The 26,004-nt window shown below is 37.5% G+C and overlaps 1 protein-coding gene across 5 annotated transcripts in view; it reads left to right on the top strand.

The window, feature by feature from the left end:
- The window catches only part of Dennd1b (DENN domain containing 1B), a 226,575-nt gene that overhangs the window by 40,175 nt on the left and 160,396 nt on the right, over positions 1-26,004 (top strand). For all 5 annotated transcript variants that reach the window (XM_035444915.1, XM_035444914.1, XM_035444911.1 and 2 more), the window contains one exon: positions 8,405-8,448. In XM_035444915.1, coding sequence (XP_035300806.1) covers positions 8,405-8,448 — 44 coding nt within the window. The remainder of the gene's footprint in view (positions 1-8,404; positions 8,449-26,004) is intronic.

Raw genomic sequence — 26,004 nt, 5'->3', positions numbered from 1 at the left:
TAAATGTGATTTAAAATAATTATGAATAAAATGAAACTGCCTTATGATAGGTTAAATTTATATTTCTGAATGATAGTTATTTCTTCTCACTAGTTCGAAGAGTCAAGTATACTGAATATTGTGGATAAAATATGCCTTTTAAAGTCATATCTTGTACAAAGAATTGTAAAGAACTAGTGCTCTAACTTAAAGCATTGCTTCTCACCTTTGAGGAATCGAGAAGGTAGGTGATGAGGGCATGCTGTACTATTAGCTGTATCTGTCAGGGTTGTGTCACAGAGCATCTTTCAACAAGGACCTCCTCACTTTCTCTTCTGTGTTCTTATAAAAACTTTTGTGTTGGCTTTTAATGATTGGTATCTGAAAAACGTCAAAACATCGATTCTCAGTTGTAAGCTCCTTGTCATAGATTAATCAAGATTGAACATCTGTGGTACAGCATTTCTTTCCCTTTTTGTTTGTTGATTTAAAAAAAAAAAGCCCTCTCCTGAAGGGCCCTTGGGACAGATGGCCCCTCACTGTTGATGGTTCGATTACCATGATCACCCACAGCTTCAGAGGAGTGCGAAGAAAAGAAATTGCTTTCTTTGTCAAGGTGTTTTCAATTCAATTCTCACCCATTAGCCCTGTTTGGTTAAGTTTGGAATTACTCTATCAGGTGATTGATGAGGGTTCTCATTTTATCATAATAGGTCTGGTTTAAAAGGAACGGAGGAAGCAAAATGATGTAACTAATATGTTATGTGGTGGGTTATATTTTTTTATGGTTCTTTGAAGTTCTATTTCGTTTGCCCACTTGGAATTTGTTAACATATAAGCAAAAAGAGCATCCTCATTTTGGGTTGTGATACTAATTTTAGGTAGATACTAATTTTAGAAGAAACATTTAGAAAGGCTGGAATTAAACTTTGGTTGGTATGTTTGGAGTTTCAAAATCACCCAAAATATTTTACAGAAGTAGATTGATTATCCCTGTGATTATTTAGAATGAAGTCATTAGCACGAGGACATTAAATTAGACTTTATGTGACAAAATTGCTTATGTACATTTTAAGATGGTGAAAAATAAATTTTTAAATTGCTTTAAAATATTATATTAGGTATGTAAAGTGATAAATATAAGTCTGATATTTGGTTTGCTGAAAATATCTTCTCTTAGGAGGTAGTAAGACAATCCCATGTGTATTTTAAGCCATGGCCCTGTGAGTGAGCAAGAGCTGTGCTTCGTAGAATGCAGCAGAGCAATAGTAGAAGCAAAGACACCTGCACTCCAATCCTGCTTGTAATTGTGTCTGGCTGTAGTGACAAAGAACACATTACTCTAAATCTACCTGCAGAAAAAGACTGGTGAGGGCTCTCCATAATCCAGAAAATTCTAAGATTCTGTCTCCAGAACATAACTTTTTCTTGAAAATATGGATAAATAATGAAAATAGAAGCCTTATTTTGTATGTCCACAGTTATCCTCTCTGTTCATTTATCCTTTGGGTTTTTCAAATGGAACTATCCATTTTAAGTGCATGAAATAAATCATCATAAGACAGTACAGCACAAAGTATTTCCTCACATAACTGAGAGTGTGAGGTACGAGAAGATCCGTCTGGATAATCTAGATTGGTGGTTTTTCAATATGTGGGTTATGACCTTCCTGGAGGGAGGTGTTGAGCAAGACCATTGGAAAATACAGATATTTACATTACAATTCATAGCAGTAGCAAAATTACAGCTATGAAGTAGAAATGAAAATAATTTCATGGTTGGGGTCACTACAACATGAGGAACTGCATTCAAAGGTTGCAGTACTAGTTTGAGAAAAACTGAACTAGACAGTGGAATATCTGTATATTTATATATATATTAGGGACAGCGGAATGTTAGCATATGTGTATATATGTATAACTGTAAGACTGTAGTCCTCCGTGGTTGCTGCTAGAACGATATTGCCCCAAATGCCATGAAATAATTCAATTTTGAGGTGATTCTTTTCATTGGGACCTGGAAATAGAATTATGATGTTAGTATTTATTGTCATGAAAGGCTTTCAAAACATTTGGTAGTGTTTTTCCTACTGAATCATCATCTCTTGATGTACTTGTGATTGATGGTGATTCTTCATGTGTATCAGTACATAATAAAAGGGACTCTAGGGGGTAGAGAGACAGCTCTCAGACTAAGAGTGCCTGCTGCACAATCAGGAGTGTTGGAGTTTGGATTACTCGGCACCCACATAACAAGCTGGGCATTGTGCAAACACCGGCAATTCCAGCTCTGAGGGATCTGACACCATCACATCATATACATACAAAAATAAAACTTTAAAAAATAAAGGAGATTCTGAATTACTGACACAGCTTAGAGCATTTATAGCCGACAAATATTAAATTCCTTAATGCTAGTCTTTGTGAGATGGGTGTGACCTGTTATTAATTCTTCAGGTGTGATCCTTATAGGATGAGCAAGGTGGGTACTACATACATGGAGTCTGTTCGAGCCAACTGTGCTGGGTTAGAGGATCTGTGTGTGAGGTCCCTCAGTCTGCGTTGTAGTAAAAGCTTTCACAATACTTCTGTTGTTCACTGATGTTGAGAGAACTGCTCACCAGATCTTTAAGAAGTTAATAAAATTTTGTATTAAGGATATATTTTGAAATAAGAATTTTAATAGTCATAGTAGTTGTGACATGGATGTATTCAATGTGTTATGCTCGGACCTCGGTAATTGGCATGTCTATCACCCCTCATGTGTTAACTTTAAATTTAATTTGTACAAACATCTATGTATTTTATTAACATTGAATGCTCTCTAATTTGAATTTTCAGAAATCAATTTCTTTTTTCCAATATTGATTATCTTCTTAAAATGTGTGGTATTATATAATTCATAATACTTGGTTTTTTTGAGTGGGAGTGTGATGTGTGAATCACAACTTAATATTACTGGATTGTCAGAATGAGCGATACCTCTTCACTAGTGCTGTAAAGATATGCTTTGCTGTGGTGAGTGCTGGGAAAATGCAAGGTATTGATTGTTCTGATCACTGGCTTCAACAAGATCTGAAATAATTGTGTAGGATGCTTTCTTAAATCCTGTGCCATCACATTGGACATAAAATTACAATAATTATGAAGTTGAAACACTTTGGCAGAAATGACTGAATCTGTAATTTTCACTTTGGTTATCTCATTATATGCTTTTAGATATGTTTTCCTTGCACAGGAAGGATGTTTATGTGTCACCCTTAGGTAGGCAGATGAGGCTGTTCTTCAGTTGAACCCGGAGTGGGCACAGATATCTTGAGCTGGTGGATTTCCGCACCCTCTCTGAGGGTGACAGAAGGTGTCATGTTCCAGTGAGTAGAGAGTCAGCACTCCTCCCGCCCTGTCTTGTTACTACACGTGTGCTTCCACTCATTTATCATGCTTCTCAGTCATACAGTTTTCAAATACTTATTGGACTGAAAATATACGTTTTGAAATGCATTTGTTTATTTTGGTAATAATATACAATCTTGATGGATTTTACTGAAAAAGTTCATTTTTTGAGTTAGTATGCGATAACTAATTTATAGTTATAACTACTATTAAAGTTCTATTATACTATACTACTATTTTAGTTCTCTTTTCATCAGTTGTGGCTGTAAAAGACCTTAATGTTGACTGAATCTACCAGATGTCTTTCCCACATTGGTTGATGGATCACAATGGGAAATCCCACCTTGTTGGCCTTCAATGCCAGATTAAACCATTATCTAAACTGAACACTTAGTATCACCTGAACAACTGATTCATGCTTCCTTGTTCATTTTGCTTCAGAGAGGGAGGAACTGGCAGTTTCTATGCAATCCTCCACACCAGTTCCTCAGATTTACTCGGAACTGAGCTTCTCTGCTTCCTTTTCCCATAACAGCGGAAAACGCTAGCTCCGGTTTAAGCTGCAGGCCACTGTCCTGATCAGGCTCCCACTCCTCCTGCCCTCTTAGGGCTCTTGGGTCTCTGTGCTGGCTTTGGTCAGCATGTGCAGATACATACTGCTATCAGAGAACAGGGCGTCTAGCTGACTGTTCTATCTCTGCTCTCGACTTGTACAGCTTAGTTCCTTCTCTTGGACACAGATCTCTTGCCCAGTGCTTTTACCCCAGGTTCCATCTGCCTCTTTCCTCTGCCCTGCTGCTCTTACTATGAGTGGGCCCCATCACTTCTTCATGTTTTGCAGCACTTGTCTTTGTTTTCTTTATGCATCTCTCAGTGTATGCCACCCACTTTCCTTGATGCCCACGCATGACAGCTGTGCTGTTCTCCTACCTGTCTATTCTTCCTCCTTTGGTTGCTGTTACTTCTCATCTTACAAATCCAGCCCCATCCCTTCACGCTCTCTCCTTGTTATGTTAGATTCTTGCTATGTTAAATTTCGTTTACTTTTATAAAGGATACCCTGTTTCCTTTTGTTTTCAAGACATCATGCATATTGTTTCTGCAGCCTAGAATGTTTTCTGCTGCCCAAATCATCTGTTGGTAATGATTAAATCCCTTTGATCTAATAAATGCCAGTATGCAGGACCTCTTTCCTAATTAGTGGTATTATGGCTTTGTAACATCATGACCAAAAGCAAGTTGGGGAGGAAAGGGTTTATTTGGCTTACACTTCTACATTATATATCACTATAGGAAGTCAGGGCATGAAGTTAAACAGTGCAGGAACCTGGAGGCAGGATCTGATGCAGTGGCCATGGAGAGATGCTGCTTACTGATTGGTTCCCATTAGATTGCTCAGCCTGTTTTCATAAAACCCAGGATTACCAGCCCAGGGGCAGCACCACCCACAATGGGCTTCACCCTCCCCCACCAATCACTAATTATGAAAATGCTTATAGCTTTGCTTGCACCCTCATCTTTTTTGGAGGCATTTTCCTAATTTAGGTTCATAATATACCCCCCTCTCTCCGTCCCTCTCTCTCTGTGTGTCTCTCTCTGTCAGGATCTATTTGTCGTAGAACTCACTATGTAGATTAGGCTGGTCTTGAACTCACAAAGCTCCATCTACCTCTGCTTCCTAAGTGCTGGGATCTATACTTTTTGTTTAATGCTTCCCTTTTCTGTAAATAGTAGGGATCCTATTTTTAACTTCACTATGGTATATCCATAGGTGAAAAGGAAAAAAAAAAAGGAAAAAAATCACACATTTTCAAAAAAGTTATTTTTATTTAATAATTTCTATTCATTTATTTTCAAAAGACATTTCTTCATTAGCAGCATATCTTGTACTTACTAAGTGGAGGAATCTTCAAGTTGAGTTGACTTGTCCTTTAGTAAGTTTGCTTAGAAGAATGTTTTGCACAAAATCTGGCCAGTCTTTGTCATTCCGCCTGTGACTGCTATGGAGAATCAGAAGGCACTGGGTTAGTTTTGCATGAAGTAGGTGGAACTTGATGGGCACAGAAGCATGTATTATGGGGAAATAGTCTGGGGTAAGTTCTCTTTTACTTCCAGCCAAGAAAGCTTCAGTCTCAATTAGCCAGCTGTGAGATGAAGCTAAGAGCATCTCCTGCTTTGACTGCAGATTCCTTGTACATCAATGTCATTCTATAGTGTAAGTGATTCCTGCTTGGGAAAAGCTGTATCAAAGAGCTGGAGAAATGGCTCAGCAGTTAGAGCACTGGCTGCTTCTGCAGAGGTCCCCTCTGGGTTCCCAGCACTCATCTGGTGGCTCACAGCTATCTGTAACCTCCTTGGGCACCAGGCACATATTTGGTGCATGTACACACGTGCAAGCATAACACTTATACACATAAAATAAAAATAAATATGTCTTTAAAAAACCAAATTTGTACACAAGCAAAATACAAAGGTTTTACATTCCATTTTCCCAGATCTATTTCATGTCTGAACTCTGGTTTTCTAGATGCATAATAATAAAGAAACTATATGTTTAATTCATCTTTGAGTTCCACAGAATCAAAGAGATTTTATTCATTTATGGAAATTAGGAAGTTTTTTTTTATCTTGTGGTTTTTTTTTATAGTTTAGTATAATCCACACTAGTATTTTTTGTTATTTATGTTTTTTATTTTAGTTTTTTTGTTTCTTATTAAAGGCTAAAAATATGAAATCTAAAACTACAGGATTTTAGAAATCATAATTTAAAAACACTTGTGCTCATATACAAACAGTCATTTATTGCCATCTACAAGATTACTGATTGAACAAAAATGTGTGTACTGAGATGTAATCATGTGGGAATGAAGTGGCATCTCCTCCCATCAGCACCAGTGCTTCCGGGTGGGGTGGGGAGTCTCCCTGGACTCTGGCTGTGGGAACAAGCACAGTGTCCCTGTCACCACTCCACAGCCTGGCCAGCAGTTCCCATCCCTCCTCCCCTAAGAGCAGCAGAAAATTGGGCCTGACAGATCAGATTGAGGATCTGGAGTAATCCTCGGGGAAGAGAATTCAGGCTTTGTTTGAAGTGACAAAATCGTATTATTTTTCTCAGATCTTTTGTTCCTCTGAAACGTTGCTACAAACATATAGTTGAAATATAACCACATAAGCAGTGACAAAGTTAATCCATTTCAAAATGTAGGTGCAGTTTTGCATGCTGCTGAAGGATGAGATTTAGTTAATGAAAATAAATAGGATATTTTCCACTAGATGTTTAATCCAATAAACCCTTCATATAGTCATTTGTTTTCCTTCTGTGAAAATGTAGTATATAGAAAAAAAATGAATGAATGAATGAATGAGCAAGGGGTCATGAAAACTGAGGCAGCCAAAGCACACTTACCAGCACGATAAGCAAACTGTAATGGCTGCACAACAGGTAAATATCCCGATCGCAGACTTAGGCCTAAGAAACCTGTTCATATCCTAAAATAGTAAAAGACTCTGAAGTTCTGATTGATGAAAATGGATTGTTAAATATCTGTCTTGAAGCCCATCCCATGCTTGTGACTAGCCTGCCGCCGTGGGATGATTTGTTTTTATTACCTTTAATTTACTGTCAGACTTTGTTCATGAAGATTCTCCTGTGTGCTTTTGTTTTATGAGCTCTCAGTGTTGGTAAAAAATGCCATATGAACCTATGTGATTTGGGGTGTAATTGTCTACTATAATTGCCTAATGTAATTGCCTGAGGATTTTCACTTGATCTTTGATGTTTTTCACATTAATTCCCGAAATGTAAACGTTTGCTTTTTATGGATAAAGACAAACCATTTGATGCTTCCCTTCACAAATTTCTAATGTATTGCTTTATGCAAGATGCCTACATGGCTTATTTATATTGATTTATGTGGAAAGGTTTAATTCCTTAATTATTATTGTTAAAATTTTTTGTGGAAAGCATGCTTTGTAAAGAAAAAAACAATCCCTTTGAACTACACGTAGAAGTACTAGAGTGGCTAGCTCATGCTCAAAATGTTATTAGCCACCTATTGGATTTTGGAATTAACATTAAGAAATGTTGTACCCCGATTTATTTATTTTTAAAAATGCACCCTACAGTGGTGGCAGTTGTGCAGTGGAGCTGTAGCTGCCACTGACTTTATACACAGAGTCAAGGCTGTGTTCCCTGGGGCCTTTCCCTTGGGGGTGGAGTTTAGACAGGCAGCAGCACTTTGCAGGTAACTCTAGGGAGGGGTATCAGCAGCCCTCTTCTAGAAACACTGTTCCTCCACTGTTAATTACCCTTCAAAAAGGATTTTATAACATCCAACTTTGTTTTTGGCAGAATTAAGTATATGGCCAAAATATTTACTAGTACCAATGAAAGCTAATAACGCCAGACTTTGCCACCTTTAAAAAAGGGGTTTGAGAAATGTGAAAATGAACAACTTGTATAAATATTTATAAAGCTGTTGATTTATTATACTGTATCTAAATCAAATTTATTTTTAAAAAGCTGTCTTAAATCTACCTAGTAGCTTAGCTACCTCTCAAAAATTACTTTAGAGTTTAAATATGAGTATTTAAAACTGATATAAATAAAAAATGATTATTGACATCATATATTCTTAATTGGAATTTAAAATGGAATTTTAAGGCAATATGCTTTGGTTTAGTCTCTAAGACTGTGTTAGATTATTGTTACTACTTACTACTTTTATATTTTTATTTTCAAGCCAAGAATAATGTTTTTATAAGCAGTTAAATTGAAAATGTATTGTAGAACATTAGACGTCAAGGCATGCAAATAGACTGCTAAAAGGGATGATTTTTAATAACTTGGTTAAGTTACAAATTTTATTTGACACTGTTGCTAAGATTATTGAAACACAAATGTCAAAATATTGAATTTTATGTAATATAGAGAAATTAACCTTACAATTGTGTTAAAATATCAAAATCGATCATTTTAAGAATATTAGCATCCTCCTCTGTTTCTTTTAATAATATATGTCAATTGTTTGCAGGTCCTGTGGTATTGTGGAAATTCCCGGAGGACTTTGGAGATCAGGTTGGGAACATATTTTAAAACATTTAAGTTGAAATACTACATTTTTACTATGAACTGCTGCTATTGTATATGAATAGCTGCAATTATTTTTCGTGATCAACTTTGAGAAAGAAAAAGTGTGGAGGACATATGGGAGAGTTTTTAAGTGACCAAGTAGGTGAGTTAAGAAGCAGTTATATTGAGAACCATAGCAGCTGGGTGCTATAGTTTTAACATAGTTTTGCTCTGTCATCTGTGGGATATATAGTTGGGGACAGTAAAAAACTCCCAGTCATAAAAACTTGATGCTATTACTGTTTTTTTTTGTTGTATATACTCATTATTTCTGAATACTTAGAAATAAGTATAACTAGTATAAATAAGTAATCAGTTTTTAGAAGTTGAATTAGGAATATTTCCTTATTTCTAAATAATTTTTATTATTTAATTTTCTTAGAAAGCTAAGACAGCAGAAGGAAACTGCAGGATGAATCTGTGGCTGGATTTTTATAGTTTTCTGTAGTTCCTTAAATATTTACTATGACCAAAAATGAATTACTTTGATGTAAGTGCATAGAAAAATATTTTAAAATTTATATTATGGGAATATAATTTTGGGGTTGAATTATAGTTTACAGTAATTTGTTTTGATAAAGTTTCCTGGATACTAGTAAGTTCCATTATTCTGCCTCAAAAGAAGTGAGATAATAACAATCTTATCACTGTTAAAATCACTTCACCAGCTCATCCCTTCAGGTCTCAGCTATGACTTCCACAGTTTACAAAAAGTAAATCTCATAAAAGTTCATCTTTACAATTATTCATTCAGAAAGAGTATGCATGCTTTTAAATATTGTGAAAGGATAATTTTCTAGAAGAGAACATTAACCTGAAAGATGGGAAATTGGAAGTTAATTTGAATGAGCCAATTAAATGGACCTGTTAGATACTGATTATGTCTATTACCCTGGGCCATGGCTTCAAAGAAAAAGAGGGTATGCATTCTTAAGTTGCTTTTAGCCTTTAGTGGACAATGGATTTATAAATTCAATAAATATTCTTAAGTAAGTAAGTCCCTACAGTGAAGGGGTAGCTTTCACATAAGAAGCTAAGCTGAGTGTGTTCCTAGTCATGCAATGATTCTGGGCTCATTTTACTAGTCTGCAATGCTTATTTCTTTATTTTCTCAGTTGGCTTTTGTCCATTGATCTACAAACAACCTTCTGTCCCCTTTCAAGTATTATTGCATTGCTTTTACTTCTCCCTTTAAAAATGTTCCGTAGAATTCTTGATTCTAGGGAGGTCAGCTCTAGGGAAGACGGAATATGAAGATACATACTTGCCAGTCCACCTGAACAGACTTTAGTGTGATCACTTGTTGCTGGTCCTCTTGGCTATTAAGATGCTGTATGTGTGTTTTGATACCATGCATCACTCCTTGTCCCTGCATTTAGTCTAAACCAGAAACAATTCGCTGTGTAAGTGGCTGTGAACTCCCATAAACCCCAGGAATCCCAGGCACTTCAGTTCTCACAGTCTTCTTTGCTTTGGTCTTTTTGAGTACAGGGTCTTACTGTGTTTGGCCTTGGCTGGCCTGGAACTTGCTTTGTAGACCAGGCGGTCCTTCAGTTCACACAGTTCGCCCTTCCTCTGCCTCCAGTGTGTTGAGAAATAAAGGCATGCACCATCCTAACAGTATTAAAATTTTTACTAGCATCTATTAATTGTACAAATGCTAGGTTTCATATAATACTTCTTAACATGTATATACATACACTTTGATTATCTTCGGTCCCCTGCTAGCCTTCTCCCTTCTCCTGCTTTCTCTGGCTCTACCTCCAAGCCCTCCTTCTCTTCCATTAGTATTGTTAATATATTCATGCATATAAATATGAAAATATCAAACTGCCACATCAGTGTAGTGTTACTCATACGTATGTTTTTGGTGCTAACCATTTGGGATTGGGGCTCATCCCTGGGGAAGATTGATTCTCTCTCTGAGTAGTCATTAATTGCCTGTAGCTCTTACAGTAGTGAGGCTTTATGGGACTTCCCTCATCTACAAGGGTATGTTGACTTTATTGTCAAGGACCAGGTCTTGTTTAAGCTACCACATTGCTAAGATTTCACCTTAATCTTAAATCGCAGCTTGAAAATTAGTTCTTCTAAGGCCTTCTGAAGCTTCTATACAGCAACCTGTGTGTAATTTCTTAGTTTCTTTTATATATCTCAAAAGCCATCTTCCCTTCCTCTTTGCCACCTTCCGCCCTCTCATTTTTTTTCTAGTTTTCACTCCTCACTGTGGCTGTCTCACAATAAAGTGGGAATAAATGTTTATTTAGTGTTTGAGTGACATATTAAATAAAGTTGAGTAAGCTCATGATAAGTTATCTTGACCACAGTGGGAAAAACATGGAACTAATGTTCTAGGAAGTGTCAACCAAGAGTTCTGGGTAAGCTTCAGTTTAGAAAGCGTTCAGGGACTATGCCAAATACAATGGAGTTTCATTAAAATATGAATGAAAGATGTGGCTTGGTGAGGAGTTTGCAGCTTGAAGTTTTGAGCGCTCATCACTGACTCATGATGAGTTCCTGACCATGGTTCTTCCTCTCTTTCATTTCCATAGATAAAAGCGCATTAGAAGGCTGCTAGGAAAGGGCACATGCCACAGCTACTGTAATCACGTTAGTAATGTGCCATTCATTAGCAAATCATGCAGGAAGTATCTGGAAAGTTTAAATTATAGCCATTAAGTGTGCCATAGTAAAGGACGTATTTTCATGTGTGTATTTCATCGGTATCCTTTTGGGGCTTTCTTATGTGGAGGCTGCCAGCTTGCTGCCTGGCAGTCAAACTCGGCACTTCACACAGTCTTTTATGTTCAACCAAGTGTAGCTGTCTTACTGTGTGGTTTAGAAGGAATGCTTCTTAAACATGTGACCACTTACAGTTTTATATATTCATTCATTTTTCTTTCCCTGTTTGACTTAAAAGGGATTTAGATCCTGCAAAGATTTTCCATGACTTAAGACTGAGCAGTATTGATATTGGGGTAGTTTGTAATTTTATTTAGTATGTTACTTATGAAGATTTAAATTATTTGTCAATAACTTACTGATTCTAATATTAAAAATAATCATAGACAGTTATGGGCTATTATGAAATTAATCTTTAAAACTTTTTGGGCTTGGTGAGTCACAAAGTGACTTGATGTGAAAGGAAATTTAATTTCATTACGCCTGTGAGGATCTTTATGTGTACACATGCATATTTATATGTACACATACATATATTTATACAAACCCATTTCTATGACAAATTGATTAATTTTTAGGAATACCTGGTTTTATAAAGAGAATATGTTAATGTAAAAATTATAATTTTATTGAGATGCTTACTTTGTTTCATATCCCAAACATTTTGTAACTATCTTAGCAACCTTGAAATGTCACTTCTGTCTTGGGAGTGTGGTTTTGGTAGGAATACATAGGGTTATTTCTTCATACGTTGCTGTGCCTCAAGAAGACAAACATAATGCCAACTATTATTATAAAGATGGGATTTAGTTCCTTGGCAGGTACAATGTTGGAAAATTTAATACAAAACATGACCACACTCTTAATTTACTGTAAGTGCGTAGGAAACTAATTTGGAAAAACAGTGTATTTTCTAAATTTTGTTTTATGGATTAGATGGCAGTGGAAGTAATGTGCTTTCACAAATTTGCAGAGAAAAACTACTTAAGAAACATTTGACATTGTATTTGAACATTACAATGTGTTTGCCATTAACATTGCATTTGAAGCCCTGTAAAGTGATGTAGCTGTTCTGCTGAAGGAGGAAAAGTTTTACTTTAGTGAGCTTCCTATTTATTTTTCTGTTAGTGAAATTATATCCAACTCTACAAATGATTTAGTCCCGACAGGAAGGCCTGACCCTGCTCTTCAACCCGTAGTAGTCAAGTCATATGTGATACAGGGAAAATAAATACAAGGTTTTTATTGGCAAAAATAAAGTTGAGTTTTAGTTCTGCACAGTGTTTGAGAGAAGCAGAGGTGACAAATGCCTTTTCCACAGTGACACATTCTAGGCACATGCATCAGAAGCTGCTCTCCCAAACATACTGAGCAGTATGGTGTCTTGGGTGGCAAGTCAGAACCCTACATCTAAGTTTGCTTCACTTAAAAAAATAAGTTGAAGTTGGTTGACTATGAAACAGAAGATGGAAACAGTATGATGTCTCGATGTTATTTGCTGGAAATTGCCTTTTAAAATTGCCACAAAGCACTTGGTTCACAGGGACCAGGCTATGCGACATCAGGTCTGTATGCTGCTTTAAAAGTGAGTCCTAAAAATTCTTTAGGTTTTAGTAGAACGGGGCCTGGGATGAGCAGAATGTGTACTCACTAATGGATTTTACCCTTCTGTATCTAGTGATTGTTTGCTGCTTTCTCAACACATCCTTAGTAGATAAGCTTTTTCAAAGAAGTGTTGTTTGTTGCTCCTCAGTGTTTAAAGTTTTTGCCTGAAATACAGTTCGGGAGACCAAGTGGTGTGAAGACACTTGCCTGTTAAAAAATTTAAGTTTTAATATTCTATAGCAGCTAAAAATACTGAACTTGGTCAACATATGGTACTAGCTAGCCTCATGCCCACCAGCTCTTTTGTTATCTTGTTATTGTTGTAGGGCTTAATGACAGTTGTGCGCCATAGATGGGGAGGTGGGGGTTGGTCCACCCTGGGGAGAAGAGGAGGAAACTGCAGTGTGGATTATGGAAATATGGATTGATCTAAAAAGAAACCTCTTTTTAAAGAAAGGGGCTCCCTCAAAGAGAAGCTCAGAGGAACTAATGAAGAGATGATGGAATATGATGTAAAAATGATCACTTGAAATCTCTCTTTCATTCCCAGCTGCTGTATTTTGGAGAAAAGAAATGCATTTGTGTCTTAAGGGAGAACTAAAAGAGCCAGATGAATAGCAATATTTATTAGGTATATTTTCATGTTGATTCAGATAAGTTATGTGCATTTTAATAGATTTTACATATGCTAGGCATTTTAAATCTTGAAAAGTCTAATGTTAGGATGTTCATTATAAATACTTTAAGGAGAACACTAATTTTGACTCTTTTTATATAGACCTATTTGCAAAAATCAGCTTCCTGGTTCTTATATATTTTCTTTAATGGATTGTGCCAGTGAATATTTTATTTAAAATGTAAATTATTTTCTATTTCCTTTAGATGGTTATCCAGATATTTTACAGTTTGACATTTGTTCCATTGTGTTTTATCCATGATGCTTATAGTTTATTTTGATTTGTACTGATTGATAACATATGATTTTATCGTAAATCTGTTTGCCTAGGATAAATTAACACTGAAGTGTAGCAGTCATTTTTACAAAACATAGACAGACACAGGGATTCATGCAGCGTTAGTTAGTCTTTGAAACACTTGTGCACAAAGAAAGTCAAGCTTGTGAAATTCGAAACTCAATACTAGGAGAGTTAGCTAGCATTCAAGTGTAGAAAGGAGGCTATGCTAGGTATTATATTGTGGGTATCTTTCATGTAATAGGACGGTCTAACTGTGTGCTTCAGGCAAGGTGGTGATACAGAATTTACTAGTGCAAGTGAATCTGGGAGATAAGGTTTAAGGACAAGGATATCTTCTTAGAGATATCTGTGTCTTCAGACCCCCACTCTTTCTGTGACTCCAGAATGGAAAGTGAGTTTGAAAACTTTATGTGCTATGGCTTCTTCTAGCTATTTTGTTCTGTAAGAGATGGGTAGTATATAACTTTCTCTTTTATATTTTTATAGAATTGTGCAGGCCATCTAGTGTCATTTAATGGTTTGCATTGTAAATTGCAAGAATTTAAAAAGCTTTTTGAGTATGCATGGAGTTAACTCAAGGAAAAAAACTTTGACTACATTATTGATCAGCTAGGGAATAAGAAGGGAGTAGAATCATGTCATATGATCCCAAGTGTTGAGATTTAGGGCCTGGAAGTCATAACAAGAATGTAAAGCACAAGAGCTAGTTTAAAGACCTGCCACAAAGTTGGTGTGACATGTGTGAAGCTATGTTGAGTATACACAGTAATTGGGCTAGACAATGAAGAACTTTGTGCTCATGCTTCCTGCTCTTGGTGTATAAGAAGTAAATAATGAAAAAGGTCATTTAAATAAGGTATTTCCACAATCTCATCTATGCACTTGGAAGGTAACCTAAGGCTAGGAACTTGCTTGAGCTATAGTGACTTCCTTGAAAGCTATTGTTCTTTTTTGCACTGCACTAAGGAAAAGTCAAATAGTTAAGGTGAAGACTGTATCTGCAATTATCTCTGGCATCTTTGTTGTGTAGGATAAGTACTTGAGATCTGCATACTGTATGGCAATTCTATGTATTGAGAGCCTTGAGTAAAATATATAGTAGGTCTGGAACTTACTCATCTTGTACAGCTGAACATTATCTCTGGGGAGCACCATTTTACTTTCTGCTTTGGTAAATTTTGCTATTTCAGCTACTTCATTTATTTTTCTGAAAGATGTCTATTTCACGTAGCATGATTGTCCTCAGACAGCAAAAACTTAGAATGAGAAACACAATATTCAGTGAAGTGACGACCCAGCCAGTACTGGAGACTAGGAACCACATAGATGGACACTGGGAAGGACCACACTGGGCTATAACCAACATTCACAATCTGACCCATGAAGATGGGGCCAGCCTATGTGTGGCAACCCACAAGGGACTTTTCTGAGGTCAGGGCCAGCATTCACTAACATATTCCTGAAGAATCACCAAAGAATACTGAATGATTACCCCACCATCTGTGACACAACCTCACAAAGGAATGCCCAGGTATGTGACAGACATCTGTAAGCCCCAGAAAAGAATTCCTGTAGACTAAAGACAGGAATTGACTTGCAAGCTGGACTGTATTAGTCCTCTATGCCCCTGTCCAGCCATCTCTTCACTTTTATCTTTTATTTTTAATAACCCAATTTAAGAGAGTCTCATATATATACAACGACAGTGAAATACAATATGTAATTCCATGTCCTCCCTCTAACGTCCCTCACATCCCCTGTAGCATGCCCCACCTCTAGCTTCATGGCTTGTTTGTTTGTTTGTGCTGGCTAGCTCACTAAGTCGAGTTGAGGTTCCCATTTGCGCATGTGCATGAGGCCCATCCACCAGAGCGTGGGAAACCTACTGGTCAGTGGTCACATCCTCAAAACAAAGTGATTCCCCTTCCCTCTGCAACTGTCTGTTGCCAATAGCTTTTTTCAGGGTGGAGCCTGGGGTAACCACAGCTGCTGTGAGTTCATGAGAGTGATGGCCATGTCATGTCCAGAGGATAGCATGTCATAGCATTTCTTCCCATCCTGTGGCTCTTATGGTCTTTCTGCCTCCCTTTCCACAATGTCCCCTGAGCTGTGTGTGTGTGTGTGTGTGTGTGTGTGTGTGTGTGTGTGTGTGTGTGTGTGTGTGTGTGTGTATGTATGTGTGAGGGTGTCCCATTTAAGGTTGAGCACCCAGTCTCTTATGCTCAGAACTTTGGTCATTAATTCCTTCCCACACTGCAAATCAAAGTCTTTAGAAAAGCTTGAGAACAGCCCTAGTCTGTTACTATAAATATTTAGAAGGCAATATTTGACAGTATGGCAAAATAGCAATAGCAGATTTTATTCTTGGGCCTAAGAACTTTCTAGCCATAAGCTGTTTTTGATCAGGATTATAGCAGCAGCCATGAAATTCCCTCCTGTGGATCAGGTCTGGGATCCAGTCAGAAAGCTGTTAGTTACCCTCTAACAGTAGTACCAGTATTGTGTCAGTAAGTGCATCTTACCAGGCAGGTCAGTATTGCACTTGCAGGTGCAGTAATTGGTAAGAGCATTGATGTTTTTCCTTTTCCAGCAGGGTGTGTAGCACTTTGCTGCATTATGAAAGCTAGCCAACAGAGAGAGCTTTCCTGGTCTGCTTGAGCTTGATTTCTCTATGTCCTACAGCTGAAGCACGCGGTGTCTTTAACAGCAGGCCCTTCTATGCAGTTAGGGTGGGTAACCAAAGGCAATGGCCATAAACAATGTTCTGGAGGCTTCTGGGGACTCCCTGGCCAAAAGCTAGTAGGAAAGTATCCCGTGCCTGCCCCTGTGTCTTATTTAGTAAACCATGTCTCCTGGAGCACCATTGTTCACCTATGCAAAGCAATCCCCTTTTGAACCCCCTCTGCTAAAAGTTGTATTTCGAAATTAACTTATTTTCTTAGGCTTTTGCTCTATGTCCTTAGTTTTGGTTGGCACACCTACTGTCTCTCCCTCCTTCCCATTCTCAAGCAGTCCTTTAACTCCCCTCTTCTATTTCACATGTACTTTACCATCTCTCCAGTTATTTGGGGGATACATTTCTTTTTTAACTCAGCCTTTCACTCTACCTTTAGCTAAAGCTTCCACATGTCCATCACCCCTTGCCGCCGATGCCTCTCCCATTCTCTTTCCTCCTGAATTTTTCTCTCCTCCAAGTATTGCTGAGGCCTGACCTTGTGTAATTTTTGAGATCAGATGAGAGAGATCAGGGTAGTCTAACCATAGACTCCTGTGCCTTTCACTGTTAACCCAACACCAATTGCTAATCTTACTCTGATTTTTTTCCTTTTGTGCCACACTCATCTGCACTAACTGATATATTATTGCTCGCTGCATTATTACAAGTGGTCCTTTATTTCATTAATGATTAGCACTTAAGTGTCATTACTTTTTGATTAACACTGTGTTTCCGTAATGGTCTTTCCATAATGGTCTACCCATTGATTGTGATTGTTTTTGAAGACATTATTCTCTTATGATAATGCTGATATCCCCCAAAATGGTGTAGCAGATCAAAATGATATCTCAGTCCTATTCCAACTTAGCTGTCTTGAACATTGCCATCATTTCCATTAAATAAGGGTGATTAAAAACAATGTATCCAGCGGCACAACTCCATGGGAGCAAGTCTTAGTGCAAATAACACAAGAAATGTGAAAACTCCAGGCAGTATAGCTCCTTCAAAAATTACTGATCCCACAGGAATGGCCTGTAATGAGAATGTCAGATGAAATATCAGGCAAAAAAATCAAAAGAAATCAAAGAGAGTACATGAAGTATGGGACAACACACACACACACACACACACACACACCCTCAAGGACATCAGAGAAGACACAACAGATGAACTCTATGCAACAACAAAGAAGTGAGTGAGACATGGAAGCCAGTAGAGGATCTGAAAATGGAATTCAGTAAAACAACAGAAATGTGAAAGAAAAACGGGAAGTGAAAAATTCCTTAAGTCAGTGGAAAGCTTCAACAATAGAATAGATGAAGGTGAGCACAGAATATTAAAACTTGAAGACAAAGTAGAGGAATTGTAGCATTCAGATAATGACAAAACATAAATTAATAAAGTATAAACTGACCACATTTGACATGTGTCACTTCTGGGGGGAAGAACAAATCTAGGGGTTATGCGTTTAGAAAAAGAAATGCTAAATAGAGAGAAAGCATCTTGAGTAAAATCATAGCAGAATGTTTCCCAAATATTGGTGCAAGAGGCATTTCAAAACAACAAATAGACAAGACTGGAAAACAAACTCCCCTTGTAATGTCATTAAAACACTAAATACACAGAACAAATAAAGTATGTTAAGAGCTTCAAGTAAAACCCAGTCACATAACAGACCCAACAGAATGACAGCAGATTTGGCAGCAGAAAATCTGAAATCCAAGAGGTCTTGGAATGGTATATTCCAAATTCTAAAAGAATCTGCTAACCAAGACTACCCCTCCAAAACCCTGCTGTTATAGTTGAAGAAGAATTAATTTTCCTTGATGATATCAAACAAACTGATTTTTGAGTACTAACCTAGGTCTTCAAAAAAACTTTAAGTACTTCTTTAGATTGAAAAGATAAACACACTCAAGAAACTAGATGAAGACTAAAGAATGCTAGAATAGTAGCTAAGTTAATGAGGAAAAGCTTAAAATACTATAAAATCAATAATTTGTCATACAGTAATATATATCTTTTAATAACCAAATAGTAATAGTCTTAACTCCCTTGTTGAAAGGAACAAAGTAGCAGATTGGTTGAGAAGACAAGACCTGTCTTTCTGTTGTCTCCAACAAATGTGTCTCAACCATCGAAGGCAGAGGCTGCTTTAGGACAAAAAGGTGGAAAAGCTTATTCAGTGCAGGTAGCAAGCAAGTAGACAGAAATGATCCACTCCCTGATAAAACACATCCAATCTAAACAGGCAGATGGTGTGAAGGCAGTTGCTCCTTGCTTATTACAGGAACACTTCATCAGGAGCACATTAGAAATTTCAAAAAAATATTTATTTACATTTTTGAGAACTTCATGTTTGAGTGACTGTCTTTAAATAATTTTTTACCTTTCTCTTTCTCCTTCCCTCCCCCCAACTACCTCACAAAGTTGCGGATTCTTTTTATTTAATTATTATTACATATATTAATTAAAATTAATCTGCTCAGTCCACTTAGTATGGCTCATACGTTAGATTTTTAGGGCTGACCAGTTGATATTGGATAACAAATCTGAGGGCTCATCTGTGGGGAAGACTGACTCTTTCTCTCTTAAAAGTTATTACTTGCCTATTGCTCTTCATCTAGGGGAAGGGCCTGTGGGACTTCCCTCATCCATGTTGGCATGTGCCCTGGTGTTACCAGTGTTCAGGTCTAGTTTAGGCAACTATTTTTTGGGAGGATTTTATGGTTTCAATTTTCCTTTCGTATTCGGTGAAAGGATTCTTCACACTGTGAATATGTATTATTGTCATCGGTTAATAAAACACTGACAGGCCAGTAGCTGGGTAGGAAATTATATGGGAAACCCAAACTGAGAATGAAGGGAAGGAAGAAGGAGGGCAGAGTCAGGGGACACTCCAGCCAGTCACCAAGCAGTCAGGATCTGTAAAAAATTAGTTAACAAGCCATGACTCGTATGGCAAAGCATAAGTAGAAATACGGGTTAATTTAAGTGTAAGAGTTACCTAATAACAAGCCTGAGCTATTGGCCAAGCATTTACAATTAATATAAGCCTCAGTGCAGCTACTGGGATGGGAAAACTCCGACTGCAGTCATATATAGGAAACAGGTGCTTTGAGTCTGAACAATTGTTCTGCCCCCTATTCTGTGTTGTTCCCTGAGCCTTAGATGTAGGTAATGTGTTGGAGATGTATCATTTGGGGCTGGGCACCCATAGTTAGTTGTTCTATGCATTTTGACCATTTGTGACTTTGTATAATATCTTGAGATTCTTCTCCCCCATTTTGCCTGTAATTTGACGGTTTGGACTTTTTTATGATGCCTTGAATTTTCTGCATGTTCCTTTTCTCTGCTTAAATTTTTTCATATTCTTGGCTTATGTGGTCAAATTCCTCTACTTTATTTCCAAGTCTTGTTACTATTTCCTCTACTTGATCCATTCTACTTGTACAGTTTTTCCCTTATTGATTTTTTTCAATTCTATCTTCATTTCTGGTTGAGTTCTCTTTAATATTTCTATCTCTACTGAATTCAGTTTGTCCTTATTCAGTCACATGTTTTCTTGGTCACCATTTCACATGCTCAGCGATTACTTTGGACTAGAGAAATGGGGTGTGCATCTCTGCAGTCCTCACACTTGCTGGCATAGCTCAGGTAGCTTCACACCAGGCCAAGCAGATCCAGCTGTTTGGACCATTGTCATGCTTTCTATCTTAACACTGAATTGGAATCGCTCCTTTCCTCCTCTCCAAGGTCACCACTGAGTATGTGAAGGATTTACCCACCTGCTCTCCCTACTGGTTCTGAAATCAATGGAAAATTGAACAAGACAATGATGGAGTTCATTTTCCTACCTTATGTAATATAGTGATCAAAGTCTTAGCAAGAGTAAGAAGAGAAGGAAATACAAGTGATACAAATGTGAAAGGAAGAAGGCAAAGTGTCTGTATATGCAAGCAATTAACTTCTACATCAGAGACCAAAGAGAGTACACCAGGAAATACTGAGAAACGCTTTGAGCAAAATAGCAGGACAAAAATAATGAAAAATCAATAACCTCCTGTATACCAGTAACAAAAATGCCAAGAAAGAGCCCAGGGACATGTTCCCTTTGAAGTATTTATGCCAGAGAGATAAAATACTTTGGAATATACCTACCTCAGGAAGTGAAAGACATATATAATTAAAACTTTACAACATCCAGCTGAACTTGGTAGCATATATCTTTAATCCTAGTACTCTGGAGGCAGTGGCAGGTGGAGTTTGATGCTAACCTGGTCTACATAGTGAGACCTTGTCTTAAAACAAAACAAACAACTACAACTACAGCAGCAGCAGCAGCAGCAGCAGCAGCAGCAGCAGCAGCAGCAACATAAACCTTTAAAACATCTAAGAAAAAATTGATTATACTACAAGATGGAAAGACCTTTCATGCTCCTGGATTGGAAAAGAGCAATATGATGAAAACAGATATCTCAATGGAAGTAATCTACAGATTCAATGCAAGCCCATTTTACACAGAATTAAAACAGATCTTAAATTTATATGGACTAACAGAAGACCCCCCCAGTAGCTAAAACAATTGTGGCAAAATGATGGTACTGGAGGGACCTCAAGTCACACTATAGAGCTCTGCAACAAAACTGTTGCAAAATTCGCCTGAATTTTACAAAGATGCCAGAAACACACAATGGTTGGAAAACAGCTTCTTCAACAAATGACATTGGGAAAACTTGACATTCACATGAAGAATGAAACTAAAGTCTTATGTTTGGGTCTGTCTGAAAATGAAATCCAAGTGGATCAAAAATGTTAATGTAAGACCTAAAACTCTGAAATTATCAGGGTAAGGAAAGCTATTTTAAGTTGGAGGTGTAAGCCAGGACTTTCTGAAAAGAATTGCAGTTGATATGGAGTCACGGTCAGCTTTCAACAAATGGGACCTCATGAAGTTAGAAATTTATCCAGCAAAGGGACTTGCTAATCCAGTGAAGAGACAGTCTATAGAATGGGAAAATATCTTCTCAAGATATACATCTGAGAGCAAATTAGTGTGAGAATATTTAGAAAGCAATTAAACAGTAAGAGGACTGCTGAGTAACTTAGCTAATGAAATAAGCAGAGTTCATAAGAGATGCAAATGGCTAGTAAATACATGAGAATGTTCAGCTTCACTGGAGTCAGATAATTGCAAATCAAAACCACTGAAATCCCATCTCACCCAAGTCAGAATGGTAGTAAATAAGGAGACAAATGACAACATATGTTGGTGAAAGTGTGGGGTGTGGACAAAAGGGAAGAAGCTTTTACACCCTGTTCCAGGGAATGTAACATCGGTGGCCACTAAGGAAGTCAGTATGGAGGATTTTCAAAAAAACGTTAAAATTACTCCAATGTATAAAGGCTGGGTATTTACCCAGAGACTCCAAGGTCACATATTGTCAAATATTTCAGCAATATGCACAGTAGCTAAGTCATGGAACCAGCTTATGTGTGCATCAACAGAGGACTGGATAAAGAAAACATGGTATAAATACACAATGGACCTTTTGTCAGCCTAAGAGAATAAGAATGTCCAATTCAGGCTAATTGATTAGACTGGAGCTAATTCTATTAAGTGAATAAAGCCAATCTCAGGAAGATATTTCTGTGTATTTTTTTTCCACTTAGGGTTCCTAGTTGTAGCAAATGGGGTGGCTAAGTTTAAGACACATAATATATACTTCTATGAAAAGTTAAAAAACATTAAAGATATTTTATAGTAGAATTTTTGACAAAAATATCTCTGGATTTTCATTTGTTTTACATATACTTTCATACTTTTAACAAGCTCCTCCTATTAAATGCATGGGAGCTACTGAATTATACCTTTTATTGCCACGTACAGCACCCATCTTTTGTGAGTGAGCATGTTTTGGGTTGTGTATTAGATCAATCTGGAATGACAGGAGACTGCAGAGGTGTCATTGTATAGAGTATCAGGCACTCAGTATCTGTTCTCATTTGCTTTCTGTTTCTGTGACAAACATCATGACCAAAAGCAACCTGGGGAGGAAAGGGTTTATTTTCTCTCAGAGCTATAGTCCATCATGAAGAGAAGTCAGGGCAGAAACTGAAGCAGCAGCCTGGAGGCAGACACGGAAGCAGAAACCCCTTGGGAGTGCTGTTTACTGCCTTGCTCCCATGGTTTGCTCAGCTTGGGCTTGCTCTTTTCTATAGCCCAGACCCACCTAACTACCTGCAGTGGACTGACTCTTCCCATATCAGTCACTAATGCAGAAAACACCCCTACAGACTTGCCTACAGGTCAGGCTTATACAAGCAATTCTCAATTCCAGTTCCCCTTTCCAAATGAGTCCAGCTTGTGTCAAGTGGACAGAATCTTACCAGCACAGTCTCTCCAAGCACGTTCAGCACAGCACTTTCCTCCTCACTGGCTGCATCTGTGCCATGGACTTCCTGAAGTCTTCTAATGATAAAAACTTATGTTGGATTTTTGGTAGTGAAGTTAATTAGAATTAACTGTCTAAACACAATATTAATATGAAAACACAGATTTATTGTGTTTTTTGTGACTTGAGGAAGGATAAAAATGAGTTTAATTTCTAATAAAACAGAAAAATGTAAAAACAAAGAGGGAAAATATCATACTGGGCTCAGTTATCCTGCTTATTTTCTTTCTTTCCTAAGTTTTAAATATAATCTGAGTTTAAAACACTTCTTTTTAAAGATGTTTAAACAGGCTCTTAGGCTCTCTGTCATTTCCTATAGCCTCTCTGGTAATCAGGTGTGTCCCTCTTGAGTCAGAAGGTAGTGTGTGCCTTCTTCCCTTTGAAGATGGAGTGTGGAATGTGCCAGTTTCCCTGGCAGTTCCCCCGAGATGCCCTGCCACATCTCAGTGTACATTGTAGGGCTTGAGCTCAGCTCTGTTACCCAAACTGCTGTGGCTGTGTAGGGCATGATTTTCTTTTTATTTGTAGGGCTTATTGCTCCCTTTGATAAAGCACAGATAGATGGAATGGCTGCATGTTATTATTTCATATTTTCTTGAGAAAATCTTCAAATACTATCTTTAGAGAACTATACCCTTTTAAAAAATGAATTAAAATTGCTAAATAGAGCTTTCATTTTTGTAAAAATGATTCTGGAAGTGTTTTTGTTTTTCATAAAATACAACTATGAATATTTGAGAACTACCCTCATATCATACTGTTTATATGTACATTAAAACTTTAGTGTAAATTCATTATTTCTATGCTGTTATTGTGGAGGGCCTTATGATCATTAGTTTACTAAAATATCATTATAATTTCTTGTGTCAAGATTGTATTTGAAAACAAAAGCTTTGGATTCTGGCTATTCTTAGCATGTCTGTAGTGAGGCTCATAGGTAACTTTCTCGCTTCCATGATTAATTCGGGATTGGGTTGTGGCTCTGGATCTAATTAGATACCAGATGGTAGGCTCCTGGAGAAGTGAGAGTGGAGGTGCTTTCTTCACTGGATACTGGTTGTCGCTGCTGCTGTGTCCTTGTGTGATGTGCTGAATACTCATGGCTCCTTCTAAGACGGCTTGGAGAGGACAAAAGCCAACATGTGTAGTAAAGTAGATGAGGAGAGACGATTCCTGATTCCTGGAGAGAGATGTTCAGCCAAATAGTCCCTTACTGACTCTATATCATCTCTCTGCTCATGAGAATTCACCTGTTCCTTATTATTATGTACCTTGTTGTTGAACTCTGTTCTAGGATCACTTATTATAGTGTTAATTGGAGCAGCAGTAATTACCCACAGAAAACCTTCAAGATTGGGTCTTTTGACCCTCAGAGGAGGAGGAGGCCCAACCACTCCATCCTGCAACTCTCCCTGCAGTGGGTATTTCTGTCCATGCTGCATGAAGTGTTGGGAGTAGAGATTTGGAGGTTGACTGAAAGAGGAACTTTGTCAAATGCAGCTATGGAAAGCAAGATAATTATGAAATTTAATTCATGATCTTGGTGAATGATTGGTTATATATGGGAGTCAAGGGGAGAGGAAGGGTATAAATGTTTGCCATATTTTGGTTTGTGTGTCTTTGGAGAGGATGCTGTCACTGTAGCTGTTAAGGCTATAATTCAGGCAACAACTTCAGTTGTCAAAATCCTAAATGTGAGGTGTTGGGCTATTCAGAAAGTGATATGGGAAAGCAGGATATCTATCTGTCTGTCTGTCTGTCTGTCTGTCTGTCTGTCTGTCTGTCTATCTATCTATCTATCTATCTAATCTATATCTATATCTTGTGGACTTCATAAAACTGTCTAAGCTGAGAAGTTGGAATACATAAATTGAAGTCATTGGTGTAGATTAGATTTCCTATGCAGAACAGGAAAGAGGGAAGTAGGGAGCTTCAGAAGGCGCTGGCATTTGTTCAGGAGGAAGTGGTGGGGAAAGTGGAAGGGGAAGTAGGTTACAGAAATGATGTGTTTCATTTTACAGTCTTTCTAAAGCAGTTCTAAGACCATTGTCATGGTGGAGTTTAGAATATTTAAAAGTAAATTGTTTTAAGTGCTTGTTTCATCTTAGATGCTGCATGGCAGCATCTGGGGTTGAGTGACTAGCATTTACTCTTCTCTTTCACAAAAGCGGCTTCTTTACAAGGCTATAAGGCAGTGGTTCTCAACCTGTGAGTCGACACCTCTTTGGGTTGCATATCAGATATTTATAGTATGCTTCATAACAGTAGCAAAATTACAGGTATGAAGTAGCAACAAAAATAATTTTATGGTGTGTGTGGGGTCACAACAGCATGAGGAACTGTATTAAAGCATGGCAGCATTAGGAAGGTTGAGAACCAGTACTATAAATGAGCTATATTCTGTGAAACAAAAATCCAGGAAAGAAGTTTCCGTGAGTTATTTCCAATCATTAATATTGCTAGTTAGATGTCTTATTTTGGAACATGTATTAAGAAATCCATTATTGACCGTTGGTACTTTGCTCTGGATGATTTCATATTCTAGTTCATTCTTTTTTGTTACTTGTTTTTATCTTTGACATGTGTTAGCAATTATCATTTTGTGTGAGAATAATGTATTTTTATTAGAAATATTCTGAAACTCAAATTTTTCTTGGTTAAAGGAATTTCTGTAGAAATAAAATCCTTTAGTAACACAGGAAACTTATCTCTTATTTGTGGTCAGCAGTATGGCAAACCTAACGAAGCTGTGAATACATATCTAGAAGTGACTCTGTGTGTGTGTGTGTGTGTGTGTGTGTGTGTGTGTGAGAGAGAGAGAGAGAGAGAGAGAGAGAGAGAGAGAGAGAGAGACAGGCCAGAGAGATGTGTATGTGTGTGAGAGACAGACAGACAGACAAAGAGATAGAGAGGCAGAGAGACAAAGGGGGAGAATGTGAATATAAAACCTCACCCTTAATTCTCATATATGTAGAAGTATAATTATCATTTATCACTATTATTAAAATGATTCAAGGAACAAAAGCTTTTTTTCATCTCTTCACCGCCTCTCCAAAGTAACTTTAGT

Source organism: Cricetulus griseus, chromosome 5 (assembly GCF_003668045.3).
Source record: "Cricetulus griseus strain 17A/GY chromosome 5, alternate assembly CriGri-PICRH-1.0, whole genome shotgun sequence".
NCBI classification, from domain to species: domain Eukaryota; kingdom Metazoa; phylum Chordata; class Mammalia; order Rodentia; family Cricetidae; genus Cricetulus; species Cricetulus griseus.
This window is presented reverse-complemented; position numbering and strand designations above follow the sequence as displayed.